The sequence below is a fragment of the Amblyomma maculatum genome, chromosome 4, assembly GCF_055883805.1.
Source record: "Amblyomma maculatum isolate TAMU_Amacu chromosome 4, ASM5588380v1, whole genome shotgun sequence".
Lineage (NCBI taxonomy): Eukaryota > Metazoa > Arthropoda > Arachnida > Ixodida > Ixodidae > Amblyomma > Amblyomma maculatum.
Window position 1 is genome coordinate 183,563,046 of NC_139347.1, and position 17,015 is coordinate 183,580,060.

At 46.0% G+C, this 17,015-nt stretch overlaps 1 protein-coding gene across 1 annotated transcript in view; it reads left to right on the forward strand.

Moving 5' to 3' along the window:
- LOC146193801 (gamma-interferon-inducible lysosomal thiol reductase-like) overlaps window positions 1-17,015 on the forward strand; it is a 28,292-nt gene that overhangs the window by 8,900 nt on the left and 2,377 nt on the right. The window contains exon 3 of the mRNA XM_084600609.1: window positions 16,145-16,288. Within this exon, the coding sequence (XP_084456735.1) occupies window positions 16,145-16,288 (144 nt within the window). The remainder of the gene's footprint in view (window positions 1-16,144; window positions 16,289-17,015) is intronic.

Here is a 17,015-nt window from a genome sequence, read left to right on the forward strand (position 1 = left end):
AGCGTAAGTAAAATGAATGACATCCCTTAAGGTTTCGTCCTGTGCGTCCGTTTTCTAAATTATTGACAGGGAAGATGCAAAAATCAATTTAAAAGGCTTTATTATTCATGGAGTGTTATGTTAAGATGCAAGTTGAGATTTAGAGCGTATTGTAATGACTTTAACACTACAGGTTTAGAGGGCCCATTCTTTAGAAAATAATTTACTGATATTGACTGCTGAATCTAGTTAGCCGAAATGAAAGCGTTATTTTGCCTGTTTTTGCTTTCTTTGGGCTTAAGTTTTGGCGTGGGTAAATAAGGTTTTGTGGCGACTAAATTGCTGAGACTATGTAGTTGAGGACACCGTGAATTGCAAGAGGAAACACAACGATGTTGTGTCTATCGTCAAAGGTCAGCAGGTGGTACACCTTATTTGGTACCACGGTTAAGCTTTATGGCCAAGCTATCACCTCGGGCTCGTTGAAGATCAAGCGGCTGGTCAGGCTGACCGTGGCTGATAAATGAAGCTTCTGCTTCAAACGTAGCTGCGGCTTAGCTCGGCAAAGCCCGGTTATACAAGCAAGAGCTTTGTTATGCTTTCTTATCTGCGTTTTACACCTAAGGTTAAAATCATATAGTAGGCCTGGATTTATTTTACAGAGTGGAAGCTCGACTAAGAATGCAGACACATTTTTTGTGGGTTAGCTCTTCTATGACACGTAGGTACTGAGGTCATTTTAATGTGGAGGTACCAGGAGGCGAGCCAGACAGGCAGCGGTTTCAATGGAGGGAAATGTTAGGCCAAAGACTGGAAGGCTGTGTAGCATTATGTCAGGCAATGTGGTATATTTGTGGAGATATGTACCGAAGCATGGAGAAGAAGAAGAAGCAGGTACGTGGAGTAGAAGAAGCAATCTCCCCCAGCTCTATGTGCCACACGTCCTGAGAAGAAGCCAGCGGGGCTGGCTCAAGTAGGACCGTGTCGATCCAAAAGTTTTCCAGCTTCAAGCTCCCAGCTCTAAGGCGAAGCCCGAGTTGGTAGCACCTGCCGATTCAGCCATGTCACATAGCCTCGTGATGTGACACAGCCTAACGACCAGTCAGTACTCAGCCATGTCACCCGCAATCTCCTGTGGGCTCTCTCTCCCAATGCGGACGCCAGGTTTTCTGTTGATCGGGACTTTCAACGCTGTTGGCCTAAACTCTAGTGACAAGGTTCTGCTTTCACTTTGTCGCCGCTGGGGGAAAATGATCGCTGGAATGTGACTTTTACAGGTGGTAGTGAGATGCAATGGCCGGGAACTGGCTGGCCGTCTGGTTTTATGACATCGCAAGAGCACATGATATAATCGAGTCGGCACGCGCGCTGCCAACTCATGCTTCGCCTTTGAGATGGGAGGGTAATACCGGAATTTCGAAAGCACGCACGGACACCGTCCCGTGAGCGGAGTATTTTTTTGTCCCCATGGCCTGAAAACGAGTGTACTTTATTGGACCACTGCAGCCAGCTGCTCCTGCGATGCAATAGAAAAATACATATGATAGTCTTCTTACGTTTAAGATAAGTGTACACAATTTTGTACCAAAGCTGCAATGTCAAAAATTTTAAAGGAAACGGTCTAATATTCAGCAGTAACTCTTCTATAATATTGTATTTTATGAGCAGTGATTGGTTACGTACTCATTATAAGTTTCCGCTTTTGAGAAAGCGAATTAATATGTTTTACATTTACTTCTTAAAAAAAAACTTGCCAGGTGTAGAGCACTCCTATTCGGCTAGTGTCAAGGGACAGGTAGTTTGCGCAAGTAGCACCGTGGTGGCGTTTACGCAGGCCTCTTACTTTCGTGGTTGTGCATCCTTGTATAAAGACGTCATCAAATTACCTTATAGTATGTCGCAAGCATTGATGCTGGCTTCACGGCAAGTCTTTGGTTACTAAAGTTCTGGCAAAGAGATAAATGCCGTCCTGTAAATGCAATACACCGGCGCTCGGGTTAACATTCTCAATAGTTATAATCGACCTGCTGGTGCTTACGTCTCAAAAATTTTAATTTGGGTGCAGTACCAATAAACAAACCGGAGTTTGATATGTTATTAATAATAATTGATTGTCAGGAAAGCAACGGTGCAGTATCTAAACACGGTTTTTGGGGACACTTGACCGTGCTGTAGGAAAAGGAACGAAGATGGGAATGAAAGTGGAAAGAGAGAAATAGTTGTCAATTATATCGCATTGCTGGCCTTTCAGTGATTTTCGGTGTTCTGTCCACAAATCAAGAAATCTTCCCGTTTGCCTGACCGCAAAACAAAAAGAGTGGTAGTACCGAAGCCCATCATGCAGTAGGTAGCTCCGATCTTTCAGCGGTAGTCAGGACATCCACCAGCTCCATGCTGGCAACCCGGACGTAATGCCTTCTCAAAGCTATACAGATTTAGCTACCCGATAAGCTACCCCAGGCTCACCATTTCATTGGCGCCTAATATTACGACAGTATCAACCCCTTGTGGCAAAAAGAAAAAATATCCGCCGAGAGTTACTTTCCCTGCTCATAAATAACAAGTTGGCGCTTGATCCTGCACCCTACGTATCCTTTTTAACTACACGCCCTACACGTCATCATCATCCCAGCACACTTACTCTATACTTTGCTCGAATTGACACATTTAAATTTTCCTTTTTCCCACGTACCACAGCAGAGTGGAAGCTTTCGGAACAATGATTGACAGCGCATAGTCATGCTGGATGTTTCGTTTCATTTTCTTTATTTTGTTCATTTTACTTCGTGTTTTTGGATTTTTTGTTTGTAATATGTACTTGTGTATTTGTTCTGCTTGGATCTGTACAGTGATCTGCAGTATGAAATAAATAAATAAAAAAATAAAGACACACCTCCAGCATTACACACGTGATATTACCCCTCCATGTGCGGCAACCATTCCTTGAAGACTCACCCGTGCAGAGCAGTTTGAGCTTCGGAAGATCCTCGTCGAGGTTGCCCTCGCTCTTGCCGCCACTCAGATGGGGCCTCATTTCCATCATTTATATTCCAACCTAGGGTGTCCGTTATTCAAATCCGAAATTAGTAAAGCCGACATTGACCACTTTCTGTGGGACGTCCTAGCACAGCAACCTACGAGAATCCGAAACCTGGTGGCAGCAGATCTTTCATCGAGAAATCCTGCTTCAAATATTGCCTGAGCGCAGGGACCACATCATCGCTGACTGCTTCAGTTCATAGAATCAACAAACCCTTTCATTCATTTAATAATTTCTTCATTCTCCATCAGATACCCCTTGATATTCTAAGGCAGTAAATATTGTTAAAAAAGTGCCATAGTTGCTTCAAAACTGCCAGAAACAAACATGGACGGGGGCCTAATTAACAGAGCACCAAGGTGTGGCTTTTTTACGTCTGGCAACGTCTTGGTGATTCTGATATTGGTCACATTTGGCGCAAGTTATCCAAACCAGGAAAATACGGGAACAAGAAAATGTCTGCGCCATGGTTAAAGTCAAGCTGGAATACCTCAGCACAGACCATTGGTGCAATATGACTACTTTGTTAGCAATGCTATGCTTTATGTAGGGCCAGGCATTGTTGAATGGAAGGAAGGAACAGCTCAAACGGACGGGACGTGTAGGAAGGCGAGACAGACACATGAGCTGACTAGCAACCAAATGGTTTATTGCGAAACAAGTAGCAAAATATAGCAGACAGCCAAAGCGCATAAAAATCAAATTACGACACAATCATGGTCCTGATATCACATATAAATTTTTAAAACCGTCCGCGATTGAGATATGTGAGCTCTTGCGGGACTAGAGCAACGAACGGTTGGCGGACACACGTCTCACCAAGTTCGTGAATGTGAAAAGCCTCAGATATGAGGCGTGAGGTCAAATCTTTATATTTGGCGATAATTGTGGTTTGGTTTAAAAACGGCTCACAGTCCTTGCAGTGATGAAATGGATGAATATGTTGTTTCGGCATGACTGGTTTTCTATGTCTTTTGCGTGTTCACGCAATCTATCAATAACACACCGCCCAGTTTCCCCGATGTAAAATCGGCTGCATGAGAGTGGAATCTTGTAAACAAACACTACAACAACAGTTCACAAATTCTTTTCGGTGTTTCTTTTCACAAGCCTTCTTTCTACTTTCTTGGTTGACTTTCCTGCACAACCCTCCTAACTTATTCCTGGAAGAAAAAAGGAGCTTCACGCCGGCTTTATTGACAATTTTTTTCAGGTTGTGCGAAACTTTATGCCGAAACAACATAGCCATCCATTACATCGCTTGCAAGGACTGTGAGGCGTTTTTAAACCAAACCACAATTATCGCCAAATATAAAGATTTGACCTCACGCCTCATATCTGAGGCTTTCCACATTCACGAACTTGGTGACACGTGTGTCAGTCAACCGTCCGTTGCTCTATTCCCACAAGAGCTCACGTATCTCAATCACGGGCGGTTTTGATAATTGCTATGTGATATCGGGACCATGACTGTGTCGTAATTTGATTTTTATGCGCTTTCGCTGTCTGCTATATATTGCTACTTGTTTCGCAAGGAACCATTTGGTTGCTAGTAAGCTCATGTGTCTGTCTCGCCTTCCTACACGTCCCGTCCGTTTCAGCTGTTCCTTCCTTCCATTCAACGTGAACCAACCAGCCCGACAAAGCCTTCTTCTGGGCATTGTAAACCCATAAGCAATATTGTGCCCAAGGTCTGTACAGCTTGGAAAGTTTTGGTGAAATTGGCCAGATGCAAGCATTACAACCTACTTAACTGGCAGGTAAAACTTACCGAGTGCTACTATTTAATGGTCTGAGGCAATCTATCGTTAAATTCGCAGCTAACTTTAAGCTTCTCCTTTTAGCACGATAGTAATGCGGAGAAAGTGAAACATTAGGTCTTTATTTGTGATGTTTAAAATTCCAACCGAATTTGCCCCTACCTTTCTGTAAGTCGCCCGGTGCCGCCAAACTTTGGTGCCTATTATTAGGCGAAAGCCTTTATAGCCTCATCGTTGTCGTTAGCGAAAGTGTCCCGCTTTTGCGGCGGCTGTGTTTGGTCGAGACGAGAGGACGTCATGGAGGTCTCGACCAATCACAGAGCACCACCACAGTATGCGTGAATGTGTGCCTTATATAGCCATATGCCAATCAATGATTAATTACAAAATATTTGACTAGTTAATTAAAATTACTAATTAGTGTTAGTTGCTCAAAAATCAATAATTTGTTAATTACTGATCACTGAAGATTAATTACTACTTATGATTATTAAGCAATTACTAATCTCTAAAGAGTGACTGTTGCGTAATGAGCTAAATTATTACTAATAAATGCCGCGCACCCCGGACTACTGTATGCGCGAATGCGTGCCTTATAAGGTAATATGCCAATCATGGTTATTTACTCATTAAAGATTAACAAAATAATTAAAACTTAGCAATCATTGTTAACTAAGTGGTTATCACTAATAATAATTATTATTTATTGACTAACTAGGCAATTACGTATTAATGAGAAATCAGTTAGTTACCAATGAGGTACATTGGTACAGTTGTGTAATCAATTAATAAATAAATAATGCCGGCTTAAATGGCCACATGGCAAGCAAAAGCAATTGCTAATTGATGGCTAACTGATTAATGTCTGATTAAATGCATACTTAATAATGACAAAGCAATAATAATCACTAATTAGGGACAATTACCTAATTTTATTATTATAATATTGTCGCCTTAAACGGCTTTCTGGCTATTAATAACAACTTACTAATTAATGACTAATCAATGTCTAATGAAATAACCTCCAATTATTGATTGCCTAATTCAGTTCAGTTCAGTTCAGGTGTTCAGTCGTGTCCGACTCTTCGTGACCCTATGGACCATGTCACGTCACGCTTTCCGGTCTCTCACTATCTTCCTAATATCACATAACTTCATCTGCAGTGCCTCGAGGATGCCATCTAACCATCGCGTTCGCTGCCTACCCCTTCTCCGGCGACCCTTAACCTTTCCCATCAAATCTTTCTCCAGCGACTCCTCTCTTCTCATCAGATGACAAAGTAGCTGAGCTTTAACTTTAGAATTTGACCCTCCAATGAGCAGTCAGGCTTTATGGTCGACAATATCGACTGATTTGATCTTCTGGCAGTCCTAGGAACTCTCAAGAGTCTTCGCCAGCACCACAATTCAAACGCGTCAATTTTTCGGCGGTCAGCCTTTTTCTCAGTCCAACTTCCGCATCCATACATCACAACTGGAAAGGCACGAGTTATACGGATCTTGGTTGGCAGACTAATGTCTCTGCTCTTTACTAGGCGTTCAAGGCTAACCATTGCTCTCTTTCTCAGAATCAGGCGTCTCCTAATTTTATGGCTGCAGTCTCCTTCCGAGGTAATCTTGGAGCCCAAGAAGAGAAAATCTGTCACAGCTTCCACTTGTCCCTTGATTCTTCAGGACTTGATAGGGCAAGACGCCATGATCTTTGTCTTTTTAATGTTCAGTTTAAGCCCAAACTTCTCACTCTCTTCTTGTACGCGCATCAGAAGTCTCTTGAGTTCCACTTCACTTTCTGCCATTAAAGTGGTATCATCCGCATATCTAAGGTGGTTGATACGCTTTCCAGCAATCTTCACTCCAGCTGAAGACTCGTCCAGACCGGCCTTCCTCATGATGCACTCTGCATATAGGTTAAATAGGCAGGGCGACAGTATGCAGCCTTGCCTCACTCCTTTCTCAATCGGAAACCAATCAGTAAGACCATGCCCAGTTCTGACTGTGGCCTCTTGCCCTTCATACAGGTTCCTGAGGAGACAGATGAGGTGAATTGGAACTCCAATCTCTGGAGAGCTTGCCACAACCTGCTGTGATTTACGCGGTCAAACGCTTTCGCATAATCAATAAAGCAGAAGTAGATGGGTTTCTGGAACTCTCTTGCTTTTTCCATGATCCAGCGAAGGTTGGCAATTTGGTCTCTAGTTCCTCTGCCCTTGCGAAACCCAGCCTTCACGTCCGGAAGCTCCCGATCCACATACTGCTGCAGCCTACCTTGGAGGAATTTCAACATCACCTTGCTAGCATGCGAAATAAGCGCGATCGTGCGGTAGTTAATAAATAATAATTAGTGACGGTTGGGTAGTTAACTAGATAAATCCTAATTAATGCCGTGCACACGGTAAAATCTCATAGCAGAATGCAGCACTCAGGCATTCGTCTTTCATCACTTTAGTGGCCAAAGTGTCCTCGAATATTTTGTTTCATCAGGACAAACGTCCCTCATAGCCTGAGTATACTTTGGGACTTAACACGTAAAAACCAAGCTGAACTCCCATTGAAGCGTTTATGTTTTAGAGATGTACGGCCTATATAGATGACATCATCATCGAAGCCCCAACTCCCGGTTGTGTGGTCAGGAGATTCGTTTATACCGAATACATACATTCTGTGATACACCAAGATTTCACTCTAGCTCAAAACGACTTTACATAATTTACCTGCAGCTTTCAAAGATTAAACTTATTTGTTTTCACAACTCCTTCAGCTGTCTTTCAAAACCTGTGCGTCTTTCTGAGCACATTGGATGCAACGGCAGCCGTTCGACCGACGATCAACATCGCTTATTTTATTCCACTTATAATCCACAGAGCCGTTATATTGCCTGTCAAGGAGATAACATAAATAGGGTACACATTGTCATTAGTCGAACAGCCTCCGCTTCGAGGCTCTGCTGTACGAAATTATTCAGGACTCATCAACATCGCTTAGGACAAGACGTCACAATGAATTTCGCGATGACTACGGGTTCCCTCGAGGAAAAGGCAAGTAGGGCTTTAAAAGACCAGATATTATTATCACCATCATTGTCGTCAGCTGGACTCTACTGACTGCAGGCGAACACCTCTCCCGTTTTCTTCCAATTAAATCGGTCCTTTGCTAGCTGCATCTACTTCACCACTGTGAAGTTCTTAACCTCATCCACCCACCGAATTTTCTGCCGCCGCCTGCTAAGCTTAACTTGGAATCAAATTGTTTGCACTTGGACCCATCGATTTTCCTCTCTTCGCGCTAAATGTCCTGCCCTTGCCCATTTTTCTTATATTTGAACTAGAATGTCAGTAATTTGAGGTATTTCTGTCTCACTTGCACGCATCCTCTCTTAACGTTACAACTACCATTTTTCGTTGAATAGCCGTCGGCGTTGTCCTCAACTTATGTAGAATCCTCTTCGTTAACCGCCACGTTTCAACCCATAGGCGAGTAGCGCTAGGATGCAACTGTTATAAACTTTACTATTGTACTTTATACTTTGTTATACGTTTGAGTGATACCGGTAAGCTGCTGGTCAGGAAGAGTTTTGCAGATACGCTGTATCCCACTCTTATTTTCCTAGTTAGTTTGCTTTCGTGGTCCGGATCTGCGGTTGCTACCTGTCCTAAGTAATAATATTTACCTACCAATTCCAGCCCCTCGTTACCTATTTTAAGGCTCCTTTACCAGGCTATTCAGCATTACCTGTGTCTTCTGCATATTGTTTTTTAGGCCTACCTTTCTGCTGCTGCTAAGTTGCAAATGGTCCCCTGAGTTACCTAATAAAGGCGATGTCATCAGCGAATCGCTGATTACTCAGATATTTTACATCGACCCTGGCACCTAACTGCTCTCATTTCATGCCATTGAATGCACTCTCTTGCAAGCTAGAAATAGTACTGGGGAGATCGTGTCTCCTTGCCTAACACTTTTATTGATTGGAATGTTCTAACTTTTTGTGCAGAACTATGGTTACTGTGCAGCCACTATAGATATTGCCACCTGACGGCTCGAGGTAGCGCTTGAACGACAAAGAAGTTGGAGACTCTCGCGCGCTTCGGCTAGTTAGGACTGTGGACTCTTGCGCTTGTGTCTTCGTGTTACCGTTTCTCGGGAACCTCTCTCTTGACTGTGTGTATCTGCCCCTGTTGCCGATACCCATAAATCCCTGTATTCGTGACAGTTTTGGTGGAGCCGCTGGGTAATTGTCCTCTCAATGTCGCACACCCCTCCGCGAACCAACGACACCGAGCTTTTGCATGTGGACACGCCCGTTCATCGCGTCAGCCGGAGGAACCTGGGCCTTCCTCCCGAACACGGGCCCTTGGAGTCCACTTCAACAACCAGCCTCCGGCCAGCCTCGCAAAGCACTACGACAGTCATGCAAGGTACTCCTGTTTACGTTCAAAACCCCCGAGTGCCGAAATCGTTCCATGGCACTGCGCATGAAGACGTTGAGGATTGGCTGACTCAGTTCGAACGAGTCGCATCCTTTAATCAGTGGGACGACAACTTAAAGCTACGGAATGCCATTTTCTGCCTGGAAGACCATGCTTTGACATGGTATGAGAACCGAGAAGGCACAATAACATCATGGCCTCAGTTCCGCCGTCTTATCGTAGAGGCGTATATCAGCCTGGAGAAGCGCGAACGAGCAGAACGTGCTCTACAATCTCGAAAACAGATGCCAAACGAGTCCGTCAGAATGTATGTTGAGGACATGACGTAAACTATTTCGACATGCGGATCCCAACATGTCTGAAGAGAGAAAGCTGCGCCACCTCATGCATGGGGTTAAAGAACAGCTTTTTGCTGGTCTTGTACGTAGCCCACCAACTACAGTTACCTCATTTTCAAGAGAGGCGGTCACCATGGAAAATATCCTACACCAGCTCCGCTCGGCGGTCTACGACAGCCCAATCCTCGTTACGACTGCTGCCGAGCCTCTTACAGCTGCTGTAAGCAATACTGAACAGCTCCGAGATCTTATTCGTGCGATTGTACGCGAGGAACTGCAGAAGGTTTGTGACACGTTTCAATCCAGGGGTGATTCTCTCGCACATATGATCCGCGAAGAGATTCAGCAAGTCACGCAGCCATCTCTGCATGTTGCTGAAGCTCAAAGTACCCCTGTTCCTGATTATTCTCGTCCGACTTACGCTGACATTCTCCGACGCCCAGTTCCCGTCCAAGCTCCGTTGTCTACGTTACCACCAACCCAGTGCATGCCCGTCCAGCAGCCAGTGCAATACATTCCTGTACAGCAGCCAACGCGGTACGTGCGGCCACCGCGATCAAACTTTCGACGAACGGACGTCTGGCAGGCCCCTCGGAGACGCCGCCTTTGCTACCACTGTGGGGAACCTGGTCACATTTTCCGGTGGTGCCCTTATCGGGAACTCGGACCGGAGGGTTTTTACACCAACGCACCTAGACGCACGTTCGGACAACTACCTCGTGACATTGGAGACAACCTCGCACAAGAGAGCCTCCGGATGGCGCGCCGACAATCCAGGTCTCCATCCCCACGTTGGCAAACCGCTTCAACAACTGGTAACTTCCCGCGGGCACCGCCTGGTCGCTTGCCAAGCCCCCACCGGGAAAACTGAGTAGAGCGACCTCCGGGGGCGGGGCCGCTAAATGTCAGCACAAAGAAGTCCCCCCAGTGAGAACAGATATGGATTTTGGAGCAGAAACGACAGCATTTGGTTCACGAGACCGGCTATCGCTGGACATCCCTGTGTGCATCGATGGTCATAATGTCAGCGCTTTAGTGGATACCGGAGCAGACTTTTCGATTTTGAGTGGGAAACTGGCAGCGACCCTTAGGGAGGTTATGACACCATGGTGTAGCACGCAAATACGCACGGCTGGGGGGCATGTAATTACTCCTATTGGACAGTGCACGGCTAGAATCCAGATTCGTACGTCAACGTTCGATGTCAGCTGCGTCGTTCTCCGGGAATGTTCTCGTGATTTGATTCTCGGTGTGGATTTCCTGCGGGAATATGGCGCCATCATCGATCTCCGACAGACAACGGTCTCGTTCTCAACGGAGAAAGCGGCTGCCAGCCCCACCGATGGCCAACGTACGTGCGCCCTACGGGTTTCAGCCGAGTGTGTTTCAGTGCCTCCCCGCTCCAGCGTGTTTGTGAGTGTTGAGTGCGACGGGCTTCGTGACGGGCCAATAATAGCTGAAAGCAACCGTTCTCTTTTATTTTCTCATGGCATCTGTGCAGCTCGGAGCTTAATTATTCTCAGCAATGGTCACTTTGAGCTTCTCGTCACGAACTTCACGAATGAATCTCGCCATCTCTATCACTCTACTGCCATCGCTTTCGGCGAACTGTTAAAGGAAGTTTCTGAATGTTTTGCGTTTGACGTTATTGATACTCCCAGTGTTCTAGACCGCACCGATGTTAGCAGTGACCTTTCTTTCTGTCAATAACGCGCCCTGCTTGCCTTACTGCTGGAGTACGCCCCGTGCTTTGCCTCATCATCGAAAGTCCGGCAAACTTCTATCGCCAAGCATCGCATCATAACGTCTGACGATGCCCGACCTATTCGACAGCAGCCGTACCGTATTTCGGCCAAAGAACGTGAGGCGATTCGGACACAAGTCCAGGAAATGCTTAATGATGATGTTATTCAGCCGTCTAAAAGTCCGTGGTCGTCGCCCGTCGTGTTGGTTAAGAAAAAGGATGGCACGCTGCGTTTTTGCGTTGATTACAAGAAACTGAATGACATCACAAAAAAAGATGTATATCCGTTGCCCCGTATCGACGATTCACTCGATCGACTTCGCAACGCCAAGTTCTTTTCCTAAATTGATTTAAAAAGTGGTTATTGGCAGATAGAAGTGGATGAACGCGATCGGGAAAAGACTGCCTTTGTGACACCCGATGGCTTATATGAATATAAAGTATTGCCTTTCGGTCTGTGTTCAGCGCCAGCGACGTTCCAGAGAATGATGGACACCGTACTTGCTGGTCTTAAATGGCAAACCTGTTTGGTTTATTTGGACGACGTCATCGTGTTTTCAGAAACGTTTGACCAACATCTTAAGCGGCTGCGAACGGTATTGGACGCTCTTCGCTCGGCCGATTTGACACTCAAACCGGAAAAATGTCACTTTGGATATCAGCAGCTAACATTTCTCGGTCATGTGGTTAGCGCTGACGGTGTCCGGCCTGACCCTGATAAAACAGCCGCTGTAGCCAATTTTCCCATCCCTACCACGAAGAAAGCAGTCCGACGTTTCTTGGGCCTGTGCGCGTACTATCGCCGTTTCATTGCCGATTTTGCCAAGATTGCAGAACCTTTGACGCGCCTGACACGTGATGACGTCCCGTATGTCTGGTCTTCCGAGCAGCAGGAGGCATTCACTGAGCTGCGCCAACGGCTGCACAACTCTCCCGTTCTTGCACACTTCGATGAGGACGCTGCCACGGAAATCCACACCGACGCCAGCAATGTCGGTCTGGGTGCTGTTCTGGTCCAGCACCAGCAAGGCGAGGAAAAAGTGATCGCTTATGCCAGCCGCACCCTTTCTCGGGCAGAATCAAACTATTCAATTTCTGAAAAGGAGTGTCTCGCCGTCGTTTGGGCCACAATGAAATTCCGACCTTACCTCTACGGCCGTAAATTTAAAGTTGTGACAGACCATCGTGCTTTGTGTTGGCTAGCTAGTCTTCGAGACCCATCAGGTCGTCTTGCACGGTGGAGCCTTCGTATGCAGGAGTTTGATTACTCTATCGTTTATAAATCCGGACGTAAACATGAAGATGCTGACACACTGTCTCGATCACCCGTGGAGTTGGCCCATGACAGTACGGATGAAGACGCCCATTTTCTTGGCATTATCAGTTCCTCTGATTTAAAGGCCCGGCAACGGGCTGACCCAGACCTCAAAACTGTGATCGATCATCTGGAGGGATTCGATTCTAGAGTATCTCGACTGTTTGCTAAGAACTTGTCATCCTTCTGTACGCGCGACGGAATCCTCTACAAGAAAAGAGCCGGCAACAGTGACCGAGCCTATCTTCTAGTTATCCCTGCAGATCTCCGCGATGAAATCCTTCATGCTTGCCATGATGAACCCACCGCTGGACACTTGGGCTTTGCACGCACTCTTAGCAGAGTGCGCCAGGCCTACTACTGGCCCAAACTTACCGCCACCGTTCATCGATATGTTAGAGGTTGCCGCGAGTGCCAGCGACGCAAGACAACGCCATTGAAGCCAGCGGGTTTCCTGCAGCCTATTCCCCCACCGCTAGTACCATTCGACCAAATTGCTATGGACTTTCGTGGCCCTTTTCCTCTATCGTCAGCTGACAATAAGTGGATTATCGTGGCTACAGATTATCTGACACGTTACGCGGAAACTATGGCGGTGCCAGTGCAACATCCTCCGAAGTGGCACAATTTTTCATGACGCAGATTGTCCTCCACCATGACGCCCCTTCATACGTCATTACTGATCGTGGCAAGGCATTTACAGCGCGTCTTCTTGAAGAAGTTTTCCAACTAAGCTAGACACATCACCGAAAGACTACTGCTTACCATCCTCAGTCTAATGGCCTTACTGAGCGACTAAACAAAACAATAGCGGACATGCTCGCCATGTATGTCGATGTCCGGCATAAAACATGGGACGAGATATTGCCTTATGTTACATTTGCATATAACACGGCCGTCCAAGAAACAACTCGATTTACTCCGTTTCGCCTAGTATACGGACGCGATGTACAGACCATGCTCGACGCTATGCTGCCACGTGCGGCTGACGACCAGCTGCTTACCACTGACGCAGAATTCACCAACTACGCTGAGGAAGCTCGCCAACTCGCCCGTAATCACATTACAAAACATCAAGCAATAGATGCACGCCGATATAACGAGCGCCATCGCTATGTCCTGTTCCAGCCTGGTGACAAAGTCTGGGTGTGGACACCTGTCCGGCGCCAAGGCCTGTCAGAAAAACTTCTCAATCGTTACTTCAGACCCTACAGAGTGTTGCGTCGCCTCTCAGAAGTTACGTACGAGGTTATTCCAGACGGAACTGTACCGAGTTCTAGTCGTCAGTACTCGTCTGACCTAGTGCATGTGCTTCACATGAAGCCGTATTTCACCTGCTGAAAGTCGTGTTTACCATCCGGATTAGTTTTTTCTGTGAGCTTGCTTTTTTTTTCCGAGGAGGAGGGGGGGCAATAATGCCACCTGACGGTTTGAGGTAGCGTTTCAAAGACGAAGAAGTTGTCGACCCTCGCGCGCTTCGGCTAGCTAGGATTGTGGACTCTTGAGCCTGTGTCTCTGTGTTACCGTTACCCACGAACCCTTGTCTTGACTGTGTGTCTCTGCCGCTGTTGCCGATTCCCATAAATCCCTGTATTCGTGACAATATCTTCCAGTACTTTCACATATGACTCACCTACACCCTGATCTCGCAATGCCTGTATGACTACTGAAATTTCCACCGAGTCAAATGCTTTTTAGTAGTCAATGAATGCTATGTATCGGGACTAGTTATATTCTGAGCACTATTTTATTATTTCATTGATTGTGTGGATGTGATCGATGGTAGAGCACCCTTTCCGAAATCCTTCTTGATCCTTTGGTTGATTGAAGTCTAAGGTTGTCCTGATCCTATTAGTCATTACTTTTGTAAATACCTTGTAAGTAACGAATAGCAAGCTGATTTCTCTGTTATGTTTCAAGTCCATATCGCCCCCTTCCTTATAAATTAAGTTGAAGTTAGCGTTCTTCCATGATTACGGTACTTTCGGTGTGATCAGGCATTGCGTATACAGGGTGGCCAGTTTTTCTAGCACAATATCCCCTCCACCCTTCAACAAATCTCTAGTTGCCTGATCCTCCTCAGCTGTTTTCCCTCGTTTCATAGCCTCTAATTCTTTCTTAAACTGGTCCTTTGTTACTTGCGGAAAAACGGATTGCTCTTCACAAGAGCCAATCTTATTTTTGTCCTGATTACTTGGCTACTTTAGAGGTCTGAATTCAACTGCTCGACTGCCTCAGTTATCTTGTATATGCTAGTTATGACGCTGTTCGCCTTGTCCCTCACGTATACGTCTGATTTTGCCTGTGCCTAATTTCCTCTTTACCGCTTTCAGGCTACGACCGTTCTTTAGAGCATGGTCATTTTCCCTCATGTTCTATTTCTTTATGTCGGCAACCTTGCGCGTATTGATTATCTTTCAAATCAAATGTTTTCCTTTTGGGCAATCAGTGATCAATCAATATAGCACTATATTCCGTGTTTTCCCCTTATATAATGAGCAAAATTCCTTCATAACCCTCAGTAAGTTGGGGATTTCCGTCTCTAGGCCACATTTTTCAGAAAACAGAAGATAGCCAAAAACGCATCTGATAAGCTTTCTAAAGAGGTCCGATTAATTGCCCTCAATTTCTCTTTATATCTGTGTGACGGATACACTGCTCAGAGCAATGGCTGCGCAAGACTCAATGGGTTAGCTAGCTTACCGAAGGCTGGATATTGACAGGCCACAGAGACGACCTAGAGAGCATGTAAAAAGGGCCAATGGGCCAGATATTTCGAACTATCACGTAATAAACTTAGAATGGCATATGAGCATCGCCTTTCTACAACCTTTCCTATAGACAGCAGACAGCCAGGTCCAAAAAAATTTGCATTGTCTTGATACGCGGAAAAACATACAAACGAATCTGTACCAAATTTGACATCTCATTTCACTACCTACTGGGTACTGGCTTCAGAATATGTTTAATAAAACTAGCTCTCACTGTGTTTATAGATGAAATGAGCCCTTTTTTGGTCCCTTAATATATTTATACATTAGACACGCATTTGATATATGCACAAAATATGCACTCTGCAATCATTGTATTTTGCCCTAATGAGTGCTACTTGGCTTTCATAATATCCGGAACCGCAATATCCTCTTCAGCCACTTATTTTCTTTAGTGAACGATGAGTAAAATTCCTGCCCAACGTCCTCTTTGCAATGAATGTGAGCAAGGATTTTGGCTGGCCGCGTGTTCTTGCTAAGTGGCAGCGATTGTCAGATTGCACCAGGAAGCCGCTGATTGCAACAGACTCCGCAGATTTATCTCACCACTATTGTAATAGAGCTTGATACGAGCCTCTCTGATACAGAACAAATATTACAGGCAAAAACTCCACCTTTTGCTCTCAGTGCGGGACTTACTCTAACCGAGGGAACTAACTGCTACTCGGACCCGTGTTTCTGACTGTGGAGCATAACAAGAGTAGCCACTTCCGTGCAAAGCATGGCGCATGTTCTTCGATAGTGTCTTCTTGTACTTACCCTGGTGTTCGCAGCTGAGGCGTCACAAGCAAATGTCATAAATATCACGCTTTACTATGAAGGGCTCTGCGGCGCTTGTGTTGGATTTATCCTTGACGAGTTGCACCCTAAATACGGCAAGCTCGAGCAGTATCTCATGTTGGACCTTCTGCCGTTCGGCAATGCCCATAGTTCTGATCCAAATGGCGCATCAAATAAGCAACACTATTCCCAATTATACACGCTGATTTTCTACCTCTCCCCCTCACCCACTCCCCCCCCCCCCTTTTTTTGTTCTGAGGTTTTTTGAACATTCTTCGCTATCTTAGGAATACTCTGTTCATATTGTTACGAAGCGGAAGCCGATGAAGACAGGAGACAGAACATGACCGATGGCGATGGTAGATGACGTTTATTGAATGTTCGCGGCGGGCCTAGCGCGAGCGCTCCTGCCTGCGCCACTGCCCGCTTCTTCTTCCTTGTAGTCCGTAACATGACCCGGGGCCACTGAGCGATCGTCCCGATCGTGGACGAGGAAGTTTAACGATGTTAATGATTTTATGATGATGGGCGTGTCTGGATGCTTGAAGAAGAAGAGGAAGAAGGAAGAATAGAACGGCTTGCCGGTACGATGTCTGATGCGTGGGTGATCCGCCTCCCTTGGAGCTGTCAACCATCCGTCACCAGAGTCCATGGGACCGATGGCTCGAGGTCACGTAAGGCAGCTTGGGCGGGGGTTGCGTGTTCGTGTCCATCGGTTCCTTCGGGTCATTCGGGTCTTTCGGGTCCTTCATCTCGGTTCTGATTGGTCTGTTCTCCTTGTCTTCAGGTCCGGGCTGGGGGCTGGGCGGTGGTAGTTGTTTAGATCTGGGCTTGAAGGGCTGGGGCGAAGCTGCTCGGCGATGT